Source organism: Pavona decussata, unplaced genomic scaffold (assembly GCF_977016875.1).
Source record: "Pavona decussata unplaced genomic scaffold, jaPavDecu1.1 SCAFFOLD_73, whole genome shotgun sequence".
NCBI classification, from domain to species: Eukaryota; Metazoa; Cnidaria; class Anthozoa; order Scleractinia; family Agariciidae; genus Pavona; species Pavona decussata.
Genome location: NW_028145492.1, coordinates 788,549 through 805,565, shown reverse-complemented (window position 1 = coordinate 805,565; position 17,017 = coordinate 788,549). Strand labels below are relative to the sequence as shown.

Below are 17,017 nucleotides of genomic sequence, written 5' to 3'. Positions count from 1 at the left end.
CATTTGTTTAGGAAGTTCTAACATGAAATCAACAGCACACTACATGGATAGATATGTTTGGTCTTCTAAGTTCGATGACATACTTAGTCGTATATCTGCAGCGAAAGCTTTTTATGAACCTGTTGTTTTTGAAGCTTCACCTGTTTACTGGTAATTACAGCGTGAATACTAATATTTCATGTTGTTCACGAGTAAATTTTCCCCAGGTCTGATTGGTTCAAATTGGTCACGTGACGTGACAGTGATCTTTTTTTTTTTAAATAAATTTTATTAAATATAGAATACTAAACTCTATACTTATAAAAGTAACCATACCAACTTAAGATACTAACCTAAATTACAAAATAATAATAATAGTTACAATATTAAATTATTTAAGTGCTACTACTGACAAGGTATGACTATTTTGAGACTTACAATGAGTTACAGTTGCACTTAAAATTACTACTAATACTACCATAATAATTACAATATTAAATTAAATGCTTCTACTGACACTTACAAAATACAGTTGCACAATAGTTACAATATTAAAATTAAATTAAATGCTGCTACTAACGAAGCAAAGAAAAAAAGAGACTTACAACTGGTTAGAGTTGCACTTATGATTGTCAATACCACACAAAAGTTTATTTGTAATGCAAATCTTCACTTAAACTGGGGACAGTACCCACTTTTTCTTAAAGAATTTTGTGTTATTGATCTTTCTTTTGGTTTCATATTTGACGACTATTTTACTTTGAAATCCTTGGATTTTGGGTCGAATCTGGGTTCTTCTATAGTCCCATAGAAACAGTTTCCCAATTATTATGATTAAAAATAATTCAGTAGGGCATGGTTTAGTTATAATTGCAAATAAAACATCTTGAAGAGTGAGACGAATTTGCTGATTTGAGAATTGGTGCCAGTAATCTTAAAATTCATTCCAAAACTTTCTAACAAAGGGACAATGATACAAAAAGTGGTATACGGTTTCAGATTCTGTCTTGCAAAGTGAGCACAGATCGTCCGTTCTGAAGCCTATTTTATATAATATAGAATTTGTGTATAAAATAGAGTTAATCACTTTAAACTGAAAACCTTTTACGTATAATTCAAGTACAACAGAATGTGGCAGAGTGGAGATTTCCCTCAGCTGCTCAAACGAGAAATTAAAGTCATTCTGCAATTCACGAACGATATTAGGAGGCTGTGCTTTTTTGCGTGCAAGTAATGAGTGAAAGTCCTCAGATCTCTTTTTTGTGGCATCAAAGATGAGGCCGTCAGTGGAAAATGATGGAGAGGCTGTAGATGGACAGGGAATAATAATAATTTTTAAAGAAGAAGGTATTGAATGTCGAAGGCCAGCCCATTGCAAAAACTTAGTTTTGGAAACCTTATGCGACAAGTGGCAAAATGAGTATTCCATATTTAAACCAAAAAGTAGATCTTGAGTATAGATCATTCCTGCCACAAAATAATTTTTGTAGAAGACTGGTCTTTTGTCCATGCGAAATTCTTTATTATTCCAAAGAATATTTTTACGAGTCTCGAAAATCTGACCACCAAGAAAGTAGTTCATAATAAAAACTTTATTTATTTATTTATTTATAAACTTCGCCAGAGGAGAAAAAAACAAAATGAAGAAACCTCTGACAGGAGAAAACTCACAGAACGATGTTCCGATAACGAGACTCCTTGTATAAATGAAATCACATCATAATAATTAAGTATTGACAACTAATTAACAACACATTTTAACTAATAATACAGGTCATGATCTGCTTTGATGACATTTTATGCAGACACCTTTGAACTTAGAGGAGATTTTGTAATCCTTAATATCATAGTTACAATTTAAAAAGAAAAAACTTCCCATGGGTTCTAGCCAGTGCTGTAGGTAGGTTTTCCACGTTCCATTCTGGCCTTCGAATATACGCTTTAGCCATGCCAGCCTTAAGGACTCTATCATGCAATCTAAATTAATCAATTTTAATCCACTTTCCTCGTATTCATTTATTACCGAAACGCGTGTTACCTTATCCGTGTCATTCCAAAGGAATTTAAATAGCAGTTGATTCAATTGTTTCACTAATTCGTTAGGTGTAGGCAGTACCGAGCACACATAAACAAACTTTGGAATAAGGAAGGATTTGATTATTGTCACCTTACCATAGACAGATAATCCTCTTGAGGACCAAATGTTAATAAGTTTTTTAATGCTATCCAATCGCTTAATAAAATTCTTTTCTTTAAGTAATTTTAGATCATATGTGAAATACACCCCGAGGGCTTTTATCGGCTCATTGGGCCATTTAATGCCTAACAGTTTTGCTTTATTTTAATTCTTTAGAAGAGCCAATCCACATACCCTCGGTTTTTGTGCTATTGCATGATCTTTAGTCCTGAGATATTTTTGAATAAATCCAGCAGTTGAAAGAGAACCGTGGCTGAGTTAGTGTCAGCGAGTTCTGCTGTTGTGTCATCTGTATATAATTGTAACAGTTTTGTCTCTTCTTTCCCAATGAAAATACCCTTTATAGCTGGATTTTGACGAATGTCAATAGCTAACGTTTCCACAGCTACAATGAAAAGATAGGGAGAAAGAGGATCGCCCTGTCTGACACCTCACTCAAGTTGAACGTGACAGTGATCATCCACAGAGAGGACCTTCCACGAGTTGACCATTGTGCTGTGGAGGCCTCCTTCGGAGGACAAGCGGGACTGGTTGTGGTTCTAATGGCCTGGACCGGACCTCAGGGAGACAGACTAGAGCAGCGAAAAACGTTTTGCGAAAGTCGTTGTTAAGTACAAGATAAAGGCAGGGGTTGATGGCACTGTTGGCATGGGCTAACCAAAGAAAAGTCACCCGAACTTCCATCGGTAATAAGTGCAATTGATCAGGCCGCACGTACCAAAAGTAGTGATTGACATAAACTGGAAACCAGCACAGTGCAAATACCACGCATACGGTCACCAACAAGCGCACCACCTTGCGTTTAGATTTTGCAGCCATGTCCCGGTTTCTATCTGCCACGTTTCCTGGTATTTTACGTAGCCACAATTTACGAGAAATTAAGGAGTAATTGGTACCTGTTACAAAAAGGGGCAAGACGTACAGCGTGATGAAAACAACAATGTGGAAGATTTTCGTCTTGCGAGATTTTTCCTCAGAAGTAAGGTCGTTGTGATCTGCCCATGGCCACTCAGGTACCAGCACACAATAATATACGTCGGCGTTAGGATCATATTCCACTTGAAGCAAGATAACATATGGGATCATCAACACAATAGATAAGATCCAAATGATTGCCGACAGAAATTTCGGTTTTTGGAAGATTTTCTCTTTCAAAGGATAGAAGATAGCGTACATCCTATCAAATGAAATAAACGTCAACGTAAAGACACTCGCTGAAATGGAAATCGGGATGACATAGAACAAGGCTTTACATGTGACGGTACCCAACGTTCCTCCAAACCATAGATTGCCACGGTAAAAGAGGACCACAGATAATGGCATCATTGTGAAAGTTAAAAGGAGATCTGCAACGGCCATGTTGGCGATGAAGAGGTTTGTTGTGCTCTTAGACGAAGATTTCTTTAAAACCACAAACAAACCGAAGGAATTGCCAAAGAGGGCAACGAGAAAGGTCACCGCGTAAGCTGCTGTCATGCCAATGATGAAATTTGTGGAAACGCTGCCAGATTGATTTGGTGCGATCGTGACGTTTTGAATATGTTCAGCGTGAGTGCTGTTTGTTCCTAACAAAATATGAATAAATAAATAAATAAATAAATAAATAAATAAATAAATAAATAAATAAATAGACTAGGGTAAACAAAGTTCATAGTCTTCACAAAAACAACTCTTGATACATTACGCACCATCTTAATATTATTAATATTATTGCATATATTTGTAGAACCAGTACCATTTGCTCCAGTTGCGTCAGTGGGACTCTGAGTCAGGTTAAAAAGCTCTTCCATCTCTGATTTAAGAGCCTGTCTGAGAAAAAGAAGTCCACATAAATTAAGAGCGATTTTCGCAGTTTCCACTTGCGCAAACAGTAATCACATTTTAAATTAAATGTAGCATAGTAATTATTGAGGAAGCAACTACGACCTAGTATTTGCTTAAAAATAACGCAAAAGCACGATTAATTTACGAAAGAAATGTGATTCAGTTATTTTTTATTCCGATAAATAAATGATTGTTGAATCAGTTTAAGTACTAGTGACAAAGGCATAACAAGCGAGTTCTCTCAACAAGAGAACTGTGAACGCTTCAAATCATAGCATTATATAGAATGTTTGTCACTTGAGCTTAGTTTAACGGCTTTAGCTCCTGCGAGTTTTCTGCAGCTTAGTGGTAGAGCATCCGAAGTACAGTAATCGGAAGGTCGTGGGTCCAACTCCTGCTGAGAGAACCGAGTATGCCTGTGTCATTGACAGAAATATTAATTTATCAAGACTTATTTATCTCCTTGTTTTATTTCTTTATTTTGAAAGCTTAAGCTTCCCTTTGATTTTATCATCCTGAGTGAAAAAAATGTTGTGAGGGCCCCAAACCCCTGTTAAATTGTTATTGGCTCCGAAATTAAAAGAACTGTTGTGTCGCTTGGGAAGTGTTTAAAAAGCTAGCAAAATAAAAAAAAACTATCTTCTAACAACGAGCACCAGATCTATGAACGGCACATGTGCTGGTAATCATTAGTTTCTGATATCGTTTGACTTGATTTTCGCAAGATCACACGATTTATGCCAATTTTTTTAATGTGTTTCTTTTTCCTATAAAATGGTCCCACCTACTCTTTCCACCCTGTAAATTGCATGATTAATCTTGACGGTGATGCTTTAACCCTACCTAGACCGGGGAGTGAGGATAAATATTAACTGGAATTACCTTGTTAATATTTGAGAAAACGCCATGAAACTTTAGAAATTTTTTTAGAATTCTATCTGGTAAAATTTTGATGTGGTCAGTTTTTGAACGACGACTTGGACGTAACCATGGCAACAATTAACAAAATTAAAAAAAATCACTTTTCTTAATGTTACTCTTATCATATTTGTCGTTTTGATTGCTGTTCGTTTAATTTCGGCGCTTTTCTGAAGTTTTGAGGAAATTCAGAAATTTAAGATGGCTGATCCAAGATGGCTTCCATTCGGCAGTTATGATGTAATTACGACGTCATATGATGTCATCACCCAAGTAAATTAAGGTATGAGTCCGGCAGTTCTTTAGACCAAAATGTCGGGGGTGGTCTATTTAATTTTCTAAGGCTTTCGTCGTTATATTGGAAGATGAGTAGAACTATAGGTTTCCGAATCTTGTCATTTTAGTATGTGTGACGCATGCAAATTAAGTCATGTGACTCACCACGGAACTGGAACAGTTTATACTGATAGTTATTTACCTTTACTGGTACCAGACAGGTAAGAAGGGAAAAAACCAAAGAGTCTTTGCTTGAAAATTATTAAGTTCTTTGTTAGTTGTAAAAACAAACAATGTTTTGTACTGGTGCTCAGTCCCCCCATTAAGGTCGTTGATCTTTTCGTACCTTTAGTTTTAGCTATCTTAGAGTTGCCAAGCGTGGAAATGACATACATACATAATTCTCCTAACAGTCTAAACTGAATGTAGCCTCCAGCTGTGTAATAGACAATTGTTGCTGAACAATAGAATATGGGAACAGTGCATGAAAATATTCTCCTTCACAGATGTGACAGGCCTTAATTCACCTGACCTCAAAGGAAACATCACGGCGGACTCTTCCCTCTCCCCCCCCCCCCCCCCCCCCCACTCAGCCTTGGCGCCCGTGGCGCTACAAGAAGAAACAAAGCGGCCCAGTCTAGATAAAATTAATGGAAAAATTAATGTATGCACATAATATGTAGCCTGTAAAAAAACCAAGCTTCAGACAATTGACGACGAGCTAGTTAGTTCAGTTACCTACTTTTTCTCTTCTAGGTCCAGTTATTAACGTATAGAAGCATTGAACGAGAAGAAAAATAGTTAGTGACTTTTCCTTTGGTAAGTGTTTGCAGAAATGATTTTACGCCGGAGTCTACAAGACCACGATATTGTTTTATTTATCTAATGGCCAAAAGGCAATTAAAGTCTGTAAGAAATTTGCATGCTATTTTACAGCCTTCTATTTCACCCATTTATTATCCCCTGTCTGAATATTTTTAAATTTCGATTTCGACTTCCTAGCATGCACGTTTTTCTTTTTCTTGGGCCCGTTTCTCAAATGTTCCAATAACAACCTGGCCCGAAAACCAATTTTCGTGAACAATATCTTTCAATAAAATTAGCATCAATATCTTAAGTCTTCCTTTGACTCAAGCTGGTTCCCCAAGATTAATGTTTACCCGGCATGACACGTTTTTCGAGAATTTTACGTTGCTGTGGGTAGGAGATGAACAAGCTATCGGTGTTAACTTTGAAAAGCTATGTATATTTACCCACAGAAAGTAGTTTTCGTTGGTCGCGGCAGAAGTCTTTTACAAACGACTGAGCAATTTTGTGTATCAAGCCTCTTTGTCCAATTTGCGGCGTGAAACGTCCACTCCATTCTTTAAACAAGACTCGATACGGAACAAATTTTCAAACTTTTTCGCAGCCCAAAATTTTCATAATATAAATACATGTTTAGGACACATGCTGTTCAAACCTGAAACTACTGTATTACAAGTTTTTTTAACGATGAAACCATAGCAAGGAAAAGCTTCACAACTTTTGTAATACGCCGCAACGTTAACATAGATGAGAAAATGTTTGCTGAGTTAAAACTAACAACTACAAACAACGACAGCTCAGTATTGTCTTTTAGAGCTAATAAAGACACAGTTCTATCTCAGTCAAATTTGTATTTCGTTCCCTTATTGAAGAAAAATTCTTTAGCGATATTTAAAACGCCTTGCCAACAAGAAAGAACATCAATCTGCTAGCAAATCACACTCACCTTCGGCAAATGATGACTAAGCAACGATCCGAAAAAGGATGATGTTTAGCTTAAGACAACTGTTCGGCCAACAGACGAGAGTAGTTTGTGGTAGCTTGGCAGTGGATAAGTGAATGTAGCTTCGAAAAGTGCAGTGGACAGGTGTAGATGAGTCAACAAAGGGATAGTTTATTGAAAAAATGAAGCGGAACTTGTTTCTGATTGGCCATAATGTCCACAACCTATTGTGTGATAATCTAGACCATCTCATAATTGTCAAGCATAGTGGCATTTAATAAACTTTTTCAGTAAGCAAGAGTATTCGGGGTTTCAGTGAGAAATGTCATTTTTGTTTGTACTGGCTTCCGCTGCTCTTTCCGTATTTATGGCTAATTATAGTAAGATAAAGCTTAGTATTTTTGGTTTACTCGCCAACTACGTGTCTGATATTAACTTCCTGTATTTGCTGTTGGTCGCAAGAATTATCTTGCACGATTTTCATATCTTTCTGCATATTCCTTCGAGAAACTTGCGCCATTAGAAGTGAACACGATGTTAAATTCCTTAATTCCCGCAACGGAGAGCGTATTTCTACAATTCGAAAAAGCAATTGGCTTATTACCAAATACACCAACTTTTTATTAAATTCATGACATGTAGGAGGGTTATTAAAAATGGCAATATCTGTGATATTAGGCAAGTTTAAAAACTGCCGCCGTATTATCTCTTTATAACGACGTTATAACTCCTGACATGATGAATTATCATAAGCGGCCATACGCAACCACGTCGGCAACGGCAACATCATCTGGTCTGCTGTGTGATGGTTCCAAAATGTTCATCTTGTACCATATAGCCGAGTTATCTGGGAACATAACTAGTAGGAACTCCGTTCGAGTTCTGAAAGTGCGCTAATGTTCTCTATAGACCTTTTCCGTAATTTAATCATTTCAAGTTGTTTTAATTTTTCCCAGGTTCGACTCCAGATAGGAGCACTCGGATTTTTTTCCGAGTATGCCTGTCACTTACTGAATAATAAATCATTCTAAAAAAAAAACTTTCCGATCCTTGTTTTGTTGAAAAAAAAAAAAAGATGATGATGTACGACCGCGGTTCGAACATCTTACTTTAACATGAGTTGTGTACCGACGTAAGATTGTTAACCGCAATTACTGTCTTGGGTAATTAAAGATTGAGCTTGTCACGAAAGTTCCGTTTCAACTAGCCCTCGTAGAAAGCGTTCTCTTAGTTTTATATGCGTTTTTCGCTTTTTCACCAGGCAAGTCCTCCCATTCTCCGCTCTCGTCCCAATTAAGGGAGAGGGTCAAAACGCGAAAACTTAAAAAACCACTCGCAATGTCTCGTTATGCAAACGAAGGTTAACTAAACAAGGTTTGCTTCCACTTCAGAAGCAGAATTACAGTAATGAAAAACAACCGGTAACGGCATTAAATCGTGTAGGCTTTTATTATTTACATTTTTGAATTAATGAAGTTAGTTCACCATATCGTAAAGGCGGAGACAGTCAAACTAAAATTATATAAGTTTGTATCTAAGATACGTATATCTGAACAAGTCGTTTTATACAGGCCAAGTTCGACTGCATAATAAGCTGCAATACATATAACTGCTCTTATTAATGTTACAACAAAGCACGAAACAATCTAAAGAAAACGACCTTAGAACGTGGATAAATGTGACTGTTGGGCTGACTGGGAGGAAACATTGTACCAAGCACTCATAGGCAAGCTCTGATTGCTTTCATAAGCGCCGATAGGACGGGCAACGAGGCTGGATGCTGCTGTAGATTTTGATAGATAGCTTGTTTTGACAATTTGCCCTCGTCCACGGAAAAGTCTTATTACATTATCATCACACTTGTCCTTTTTTTCTTGGGTTTAAATAATGTCAACCTGGCTACTCAGTAACAGGACCTCAATGAAAGGACCCTCCACCTATTCACGACTGTGCTGTTCCCAACTCAGTGGCCTCTCTCGGACAACAAGCGGGACTGGCTGCGGTGGTAATGGCCTGGGCACTACCTCAGGGTGACAGATCAGAGTAGCGAAAAGCTTCTTACGAAATTCGCTGTTAAGTAGGAAATAAAGGCAGGGGTTAATGGCACTGTTGGCATGGGCTAACCAGTTGAAAACGATCTTAACTTCCTCCGGTAATAAGTGTTGTTTATCAGGTCGCACGTACCAAAAGTAGTGATTGACGTAAATTGGAAACCAGCACAGCGCAAACACCACACACACGGTCACCAACAAACGCACCACCTTGCGCTTAGATTTTTCAGCGTTGGCCCGGTTGCTGTCTGTCACGTTTCCTGGAATTTTACGCATCCATAATTTACGACAAATTAAAGAGTAATTGGTAACTGTTACAAAAAGGGGCAAGGCGTACAGCATAATGAAAACAACGATATGGAAGGTTTTCGACCCGCGAGATGTTTCCTCCAAAGTAAGGTCGTTTTCATCTTCCCATGGCCACACCAGTACCAACACACACAAATGTGCGTCGGCGATAGGATCATATTCCACTTGAAGCAAGAAAACATATGGCATCATCAACACAATAGATAACATCCAAATGATTCCCGATAGAAATTTCGGTTTTTGGAAGATTTTCTCTTTCAAAGGATAGAAGATAGCGTACAACTTATCAAATGAAATAAACGTCATCGTAAAGACACTCGCTGAAATGGAAATCGGGATGGCATAGAACAAGGCTTTACATGTGACTGTACTCAACGTTCCTCCAAACCATAGATTACCACGGTAAAGGAAGACAATAGACAAAGGCATCATTGTGAAAGTTAAAAGGAGATCTGCAACGGCCATGTTGGCGATGAAGAGGTTTGTTGCGCTCCTCGACGAAGATTTCTTTAAAACCAAAACTAAACCGAAGAAATTGCCAAACAGGGCAACGAGAAAGATCACTGCATATGCTGTTGTCATGCCAATGATGAAATGTGCTGAAAAGCCGCCGGATTGCGGTGGTGCGATCGTGACGTTTTGAACGTGGTCAGTGCGCGTAGTGTTTGTTCCTAAGAAAAAAATAATTAAATGAATAAACAAATAGACAAGGAAAATAAATAAAAAAAAAAAAGCCCAAAAGCTTCACAATAACACCTCTCGATATATTACTCAGTGTTTTGTAATATTAATTGTAGTTTAGAAATGAAAGCATTACCATTTGGTCCTGTCAGATCGCAATTACTCTCAGTCAGGTTACAAAGCTCTTCCATCTCTTATCTAAGGACCTGTCTGAGCAAAAGAAGTCCACGGAATTTAAGAGTGATTTTAGCAATTTGTACTTAAGAAAATACTAAACACGCACTTAATAGCAAACCAGTTAGGTTGTAAAAAGCTATAATAATGAGGCTTGGAGGATGAATAGTACGTCCAAAGATGTTTCCTTTGAGGTCCTTGATGACATCGTTTGGCTTGGTAGTTACGACATGATTCCCAAATGGTGGCCATCTTGGATTTCTGGATTTCTCCAAAACTTTAGGAAAGCGCGGAAATCAAACGAAACTTAATTAAAGCCAATAAAGGAACACTAATATGAGCTCAGAACATAAAAGTTACAATAAGAAAGGTAACTTCTCTTCAGTTTAAAAAATGATTAATTCCATTTTCTGGAGAAAAACAAAACCGTCAAAAAATGGTTGTCATAGTATCAAAGTCAATGATCATGACCACATCAAATTCCTCCCAGATAATTTCTGAAAAAGTTCCGAAGTTTCATGTCGTTTATTCAAATAAAAAAAAAAAGGTTATTCAGGTTCAGGGTCGCAGGTTCCCCTCCCCCTGGTATGGATTAAGCCTGGTGAATAAACGACAAATCATATTTTCAGTGAGTGACAGAGGCATACCGTTCTCCCAACAGTAGTCGAATATCGAATATATCACCTTTTCCCTGTTACCGAAAGCTCCAAAAACAAACATTTTTGGCTCCGAAAATAACTGTTTGTGTTCGTTGTCTTTCGGGTAGTGTTTTGAAAGGCGTCTTCCCTCTACTACGGCTCGTTTCTTAAATGTCCCGATACTAACCTGGCCCGAAAATCTTTTTCCGTGCACAACATCCCGAACAGGGAGACAATTGTTTTGGGAAGCTAAAGTAAATACATTTGTAGCATTAGCAACTTACAGGGACGTATGAACTAAAAATTCGTTCAAATCGGTTAAGAAATAAAATATGATACAATAAAGAATTTGACTACTAAAATATTGGGCCAACAGGTTATCGCGCGTGTTTCGAGAAACGGGCTTCATGTAACCACTTCTGGAAACAAAGTGTATGGCAGCGAGAACATGCTTTCAATTAAATCGACATCAATATTCTTCCTGTGACTTAAGATGGTTCCCCAAGATTAACGTTTAGCCGGCATGACCCGTTTTTCGACAATTTTATGTTGCTCGTGGTTAGAGGATGAACGAGTTTTCGGTAATAACTTCGTATATTTACTCACAGAAACGAGTTATTTGTTTTCGTTGATCGCGGCAGTTGTCTTTAATTTACCAAGGACAGAGCAATTTGCTCTATCAAGTAGCTTTGTCTAAAAACCGGTGAAAAATGTGCGCTCCATTTTCTTTAACAAGACTCGCCAGCGAAAAATTTTCCAAAGTTTTTCGTAGCCGAACTTGTTATAATATAAAAACCTGATAAGAAAACGTGCTGCTCAATCCTGACACGACTGTTTTGCAAGTTTTTTTTAAAGGATGAAAACTTACCGAGGAAAAACTTCACATCTTTTTTAGTATGCAGAAAAAAAAGATAAGATAATAATTGTTTCCTGCGTTAAAACTTACAACTAAAAACAACGACAGTTCAGTATTGTCTTTAAGAGTTGATAAAGACAAAGTTGTCTCTCAGTTAAATTTGTATTTTCGATTACTTATGGACGGCAAAATTCTTTAGAGATGTTTAAAGCACCTTGTCAACAAAAAAGAACATTCATCTGCTGGCAAATCATACTCACCTTCGGCAAATGGTGACTGGAACGATCCAAAAAGGATGATTTTCAGCTTAAGAGAACTGCTCGGCGACAGTCGTGTCGTCTTTTTCGGTAACTTGAAAGTGGCTAAATTAGTGTAAGTGCAGTGGACAGGTGGTGATGAGTCAATAAGGGGATAGTTTAACGGAACTTGTTTTTTATTGGTTCAAAATGACCATAACATATTGTGCAATATGATAGACCTGAATTATCAATCTAGCGGACCCTTTCATAATTGTCAAGCATAGTGACATGTAGAGAGCTTTTTTATGCACCCTTATTCAGGGTTCTAGTGATAAATGTCATTTTGTTTGAACTGGCCTGCGCCGCTCTGTCCGAAAGTGTGGCTAATTTGGAAAGATAAAGAGTGGTGCTTTTTATTTAAGTAACGACGCGACAATAACATCCTGTCTTTGCTGTTGGCCGAGAGAATTATTGTGCAAGATTTTCATATACCTCTGAATTCTTTCCAGAAAAGTTTCGCCATTTGCAGCGAACATGGTACTTAATCTCTTAATTCCCGAAACGGAGAGCGTGCGTTGCTACAATTCGATAAAGCATGCCTTATTGCAAAGTGCGCCAACTTGTTGTTACAACTCACGATAAGAGGATTATTGAAAACAAATGGCAACAGCTGCGATATCACGCAGGTTTAGAAACTGCCACGGCACTCATCAGTCAAGATAAGGATTAATTGCGACTTTTTAACCACTTGACTTTACATTAGGGACCTTAGGCAAGTAAAACGGCAACGGCAACGAAAACGTCGCGCAGAAATACGAAATTAAAAGTACCCACATTGTTTAGTTTATTGTGCGATGATTCCAAAGCGTTCTTCTTACAACACAATATAACCAAATTATCTAGGCACAGTTTTACTAGTAGCAACCGCGTTCGAGTTCAAAAAGAGAGAAAGGAAAGTTTACTGTCGTGTACTCATGTTCTCCTGAGAACTTTTAATTAGATCATTTCACTTTGTTTTAATTTTGCCGAGGACGTCAAAAAATGCACTTAAATTTTTAGCCTACGTGCAGAGCCATTGGTTTGTTCATTAAATCGTTGTTGTTGTTGTTGTTCTTCTTCTTCTTTTTATTTATTTATTTTTTTTCGCGTCCGTTTCCACACCGTCGTGTTCCAAAACTGTCTAGTTGCTGTAGAAAATCCTCAACTCCTTGTGTGGCCCCTTGGTATCCGGATTGGCAAAAATTTTTAAAGGCCCCTCGAAGTGATTACGGCAAGTGACGACAACAGTTTATTATTGTCACGTATGTAGTGATAAAGACAACAACTCTCTCAATAATTGTTGGTGGAAAACGCTGTAAATGGAAAGGTCTCTTATGTCAGCGAAAACTCCACTTATGAATAGTCCATTATCCAGTTTGTTTATAGTAAAGGCATAATGATTTAGAAAACCTACAGAACTAGAGACACAGCTCCTGTGACGCGTGAGACTTCTGACAACTCAATTTCAATTACTGTTTTGATTGAGAGATTCCTGCTTTCAGCACGTTCCTGCTTTTAGCGGTTTCCGCTTTTAGAGATTCCTTCTTTTAGAGATTCCGGCTTTTAGAGATTCGTGCTTTTATAGATTCCCTGTTCCCCATTCCTGCATTATCGTTTCCTCATTTTATAGAGTGATCTAGATATAGCCATTTAAAATTCATATCAAATTTTACGAGCAAATAATACGCTTCTAAAATAAGGTGCAGTGTTTTCCGAGAGTGCATTCCGAGACAGTGGGAGACCACACTTCGCGAAAATAAGTATTAAGATGCAAGCAGAGGCACGGTAGAAGAAAGGGCCGGAATATAAGACGCGTGCTCGAGAATGAAAACCAGAAAAAATGATGCCGCAAATTATACAGTGGCAATTCAGGGGTACATAAAAGAAAAGTTGGCAGTACATAAGCTGATTTTTATAAAGAAGGTTGTTGAACATATGTAAAGTCTTTTGGATTCTAGGATATCGATTTATCTGCAGCCCATCGTTGCGTTGGAATAACACGAAATGCTTTAAAAAGACTTTAAAAAGTCTGAAGATGTTCCGCTTCTGATTGCCTAAGCTGTCAACACAGTTCAGTAGCTCGAATGCTAAAAAAAATATACAGAAAGTATGACAAATTTTTGCATTCATGCCACTACCATAGTAAACGTTTGCTCTCAATTGTTTTAATAGCGCTGATAGATTTGCTTTAACGTATCATCATCATATTGGAACAAAAAGGTTGAGCAGCCTGAGAGAGTGTGAGCTTGATCACAGGCGGCCCAAGCGCGAAATAAGAGGAATAAATGACACGTACTCGAAAGTGAGTCTAGCCTTCGAGCGGTGCTGTGTTACAAAGATTCGATTTACAAAGGTTTGTGTGGGAACTTTATGGGTTTGATTTAAATACCTAAAATTTAATGTTCTGTGAATAGAACTGCCTTACCTTGTATCCGTGTTGTACTCTTTGTTGTTTCCCGGCGTTTGAGGCCGTTTTGAAGCGTTTTCAGCGAGGTGGTGATCCACTAGAAAGAATCAAGGCTGGCTGGCCATCGTACTGCGAAGGCCAAAATATTCCCGAGGAATAGACGTAGCACTGCTAGGGTACGATTTTGCGTTCGCAGCTTTTCGCGGGGTTTCAAATAACCGATCAAGCGTTCGCGGTTTCCGGTGAAATCTGACGCAGCGTACCCCAGCTGGGTGTTGATTTGCATGTAGCAATAGTGCCGTCCCACCCCAACCGAGTGCTGTTTTTGTCGAGCGGACGCGGTCGCTAAGCTTTGACTTTCAAATCCGGTATCTCCACGATCACCGTTGGCTATACGCATGGTGCAGCAGCGAGAGAGGCAGATTTGAGCTGGTAAACGAGCGATTTTCAGGCGGTTGCGATGGGATTTGTGAACCAGCGACCGACTGACAGTGAAGTGAGTTATTCACGCTTCGGCTGATCGTGATTTGAAGCAGCTACGTCTATTCCTCGGGAATATTTTAGCCTTCGCAGTACGATGGATCGATTCTGAGCCAGCCAGCCTTGTATTTTTTTTTTCTAGTGGATCACCACCACCAGCGCTATCTCGCTGAAAAAGCTTCAAAACGGCCTCAAACGCCGGGAAACAAAGAGTACAGCACGGATACAAGGTAAGGCAGTTTTATTCACAGAACATTAAATTTTAGCTATTTAAATCAAACCCGTAAAGTTCCCATACAAACCTTTGCAAATCGAATCTTTGTAACACAACACCGCTCGAAGGCTAAGTCACGTTCGCGTACGTGTCATTCATTCTCTTATTTTGCGCTATGGCCGCCTGTGGCTAGAAAAAAAATTTCAGGTCCCGTTGGAACATTTGACGAGCGGTCCCGTTTTGAGAAAATAATCTTTGTTCGCCTATAATCTGCGATACCAGGTATTTTTTGCATCCTGTGTTTCCCAAATCCCCAACGGGTGAGAAAGGAAGCTACAAGAACTGGTAAATTGTTTACAACACGTGTACCGTACCGGTAGCCTCCCTCGCAAACGCTCTTTTGGCTCGTCACGCAATCAACCCGGCTTTCTTTTGGCTCATCACGCAATCTTTCCTCCCCAACCGGAGAAACTAAAATAATTCGACGAACGCCAAATGCACACGCACTTTTTCAGTGCCTTGTGAGGCGTGTTACCCGGCTCCCACATTTGCATTTTCTGTGGTACACCAGACCATGTGAGGAGTGTCACCCGCCATTCTGATGAATAAATTTAAGCGCTGGCTGGCTAAATTTGTTTTTATTTTGCATTAAAATGTATTGGAGAGTTGGCTTTCATACTACTTGAATGTCACCTGTATATAAAGATCGCGACATTTCAGCTAACATGGTAAACCAATTTCTAACTTGGCCAAAGGATAATGCAATGTCTTACAATCCCAGCAAATACAAAGAGTTAGCTAGACCTAAGAAAGATACAGTTGTAGACTCTTTTGGTATTATTTCAAGAATACCTAAGTGTAATGAATTATTAATCGTAGGGATTTCATTTCAGGGAGATTGGAGGTTTACATCACATGTTAGAAATACGTTGACTAAGGCAAACAATTAATTGTTTATGTTAATAGTTCTCTGGCTAAGGAAAGAATTAAGGTTATGATAAACAAGAACTAGTATAGACCATTTCTTTGTAAGTATGGTTTTGGCTAACTTTACTTATTGTTTAGCAGGTTACGGAGTTGTTGATGCTGAATAACAATCGCTCACCTTTTTTTTTAGATAGATGCTTTAAGCTTAAATTTACATCATAGTCTTAAGACATATGTGAAGTTCTTGGAAAAAAGGATAAGAATGTTTTCAGAAAAGCCCATTCTTCTTTGTTCATTTGTATGTAACTTTCAATTTCCATTTTTATCTATGATATATTTATGAATTTTTTGATATAGTCAGCTTAAAAAATAAGATATGTAGTTATCTTATGATTAAATAAAGACATTTGACATTTACATTTGATACTACATCAGATTATATAACTGAAGTCCGTTGTTGCATGTTGTGTCGAACGTATTTTGCACGCTTCATGGGTATACTAAGCTACGCGTGCGCGGCTTGGAATTTTTTGCAGAAACAAAAAAAAGGTTAGCTTTGTTATACCGGTAGTAAAATGCTTCATTTATATTACGGCTAACTTCAAAATACAACAGACCCACTTTCAATTTTACTGCATTCTTATTTTCTAGAAACTCGAAATATTGAGCAGATTATCAAGCAGGGACTGGTGATTTTAGGTTTAAAACGTACTTCTTTAACTTACATTTTAGCAAAGCATAGCCAGAGTCAGCGTGAACGGTTTTTACGTCAAAGGTATAACCTAGGTATCACAGAAGCATTTCTTGCGCTCGAGACAGCGAGCGAAGGACCCTGGTTATACTCTTGAAATATTTTAGAAAACGAAAACGCTACATTTAGATGTACAGAGGCTGAAGGGACTTACCTCACTTCTTCATCATGATAAGCTGTAAATAGTACCCTTAGACGTTTCTCAGCGAATTCGAATGCTAAAACGTAGACGCGGCACAGGCAATATAAACACACATCGTGTTCGAAGAATGAGACTGAGCATATGTTACCTATTTTACCGACGAAA

The 17,017-nt window shown here is 38.2% G+C and overlaps 2 protein-coding genes across 3 annotated transcripts; both read right to left on the bottom strand.

Annotated features, from left to right (window-relative positions):
- Window positions 1–1,506: 1,506 nt before the first annotated feature.
- LOC146476750 (substance-P receptor-like) lies at window positions 1,507–16,963 on the bottom strand. Its single transcript, XM_085114234.1, has 3 exons — window positions 16,865–16,963; window positions 3,912–3,985; window positions 1,507–3,741 (listed from the first exon to the last, which is right to left on the bottom strand). The coding sequence occupies exons 2-3, from the start codon at window positions 3,964–3,966 to the stop codon at window positions 2,633–2,635; spliced, it is 1,164 nt and encodes a 387-aa protein (XP_084970360.1). The 5' UTR covers window positions 3,967–3,985; window positions 16,865–16,963; the 3' UTR covers window positions 1,507–2,632.
- On the bottom strand, window positions 6,615–16,982 carry LOC146476749 (tachykinin-like peptides receptor 86C). Of its 2 annotated transcripts, XM_085114237.1 has the most exons (4): window positions 16,865–16,958; window positions 11,914–12,004; window positions 10,122–10,195; window positions 6,615–9,975 (listed from the first exon to the last, which is right to left on the bottom strand). In XM_085114237.1, the coding sequence occupies exons 3-4, from the start codon at window positions 10,174–10,176 to the stop codon at window positions 8,882–8,884; spliced, it is 1,149 nt and encodes a 382-aa protein (XP_084970363.1). In that variant the 5' UTR covers window positions 10,177–10,195; window positions 11,914–12,004; window positions 16,865–16,958; the 3' UTR covers window positions 6,615–8,881. The 2 variants fall into 2 exon arrangements, with proteins under 2 accessions (XP_084970363.1, XP_084970362.1); XM_085114236.1 differs by lacking the exon at window positions 11,914–12,004 and having other exon boundaries at window positions 16,865–16,982.
- Between the last annotated feature and the right edge of the window lie 35 nt (window positions 16,983–17,017).

Coding starts and splice junctions, on each gene's coding strand:
- LOC146476750 (XM_085114234.1), bottom strand. CDS start 3,966: ATGGAAGAGCTTTTTAACCTGACTCAGAGTCCCACTGACGCAACTGGA. Junction 3,742..3,911: donor TGACGCAACTGGAGCAAATG/GTACTGGTTCTA, acceptor ATATTTTGTTAG/GAACAAACAGCACTCACGCT.
- LOC146476749 (XM_085114236.1), bottom strand. CDS start 10,176: ATGGAAGAGCTTTGTAACCTGACTGAGAGTAATTGCGATCTGACAGGA. Junction 9,976..10,121: donor CGATCTGACAGGACCAAATG/GTAATGCTTTCA, acceptor TTTTTTTCTTAG/GAACAAACACTACGCGCACT.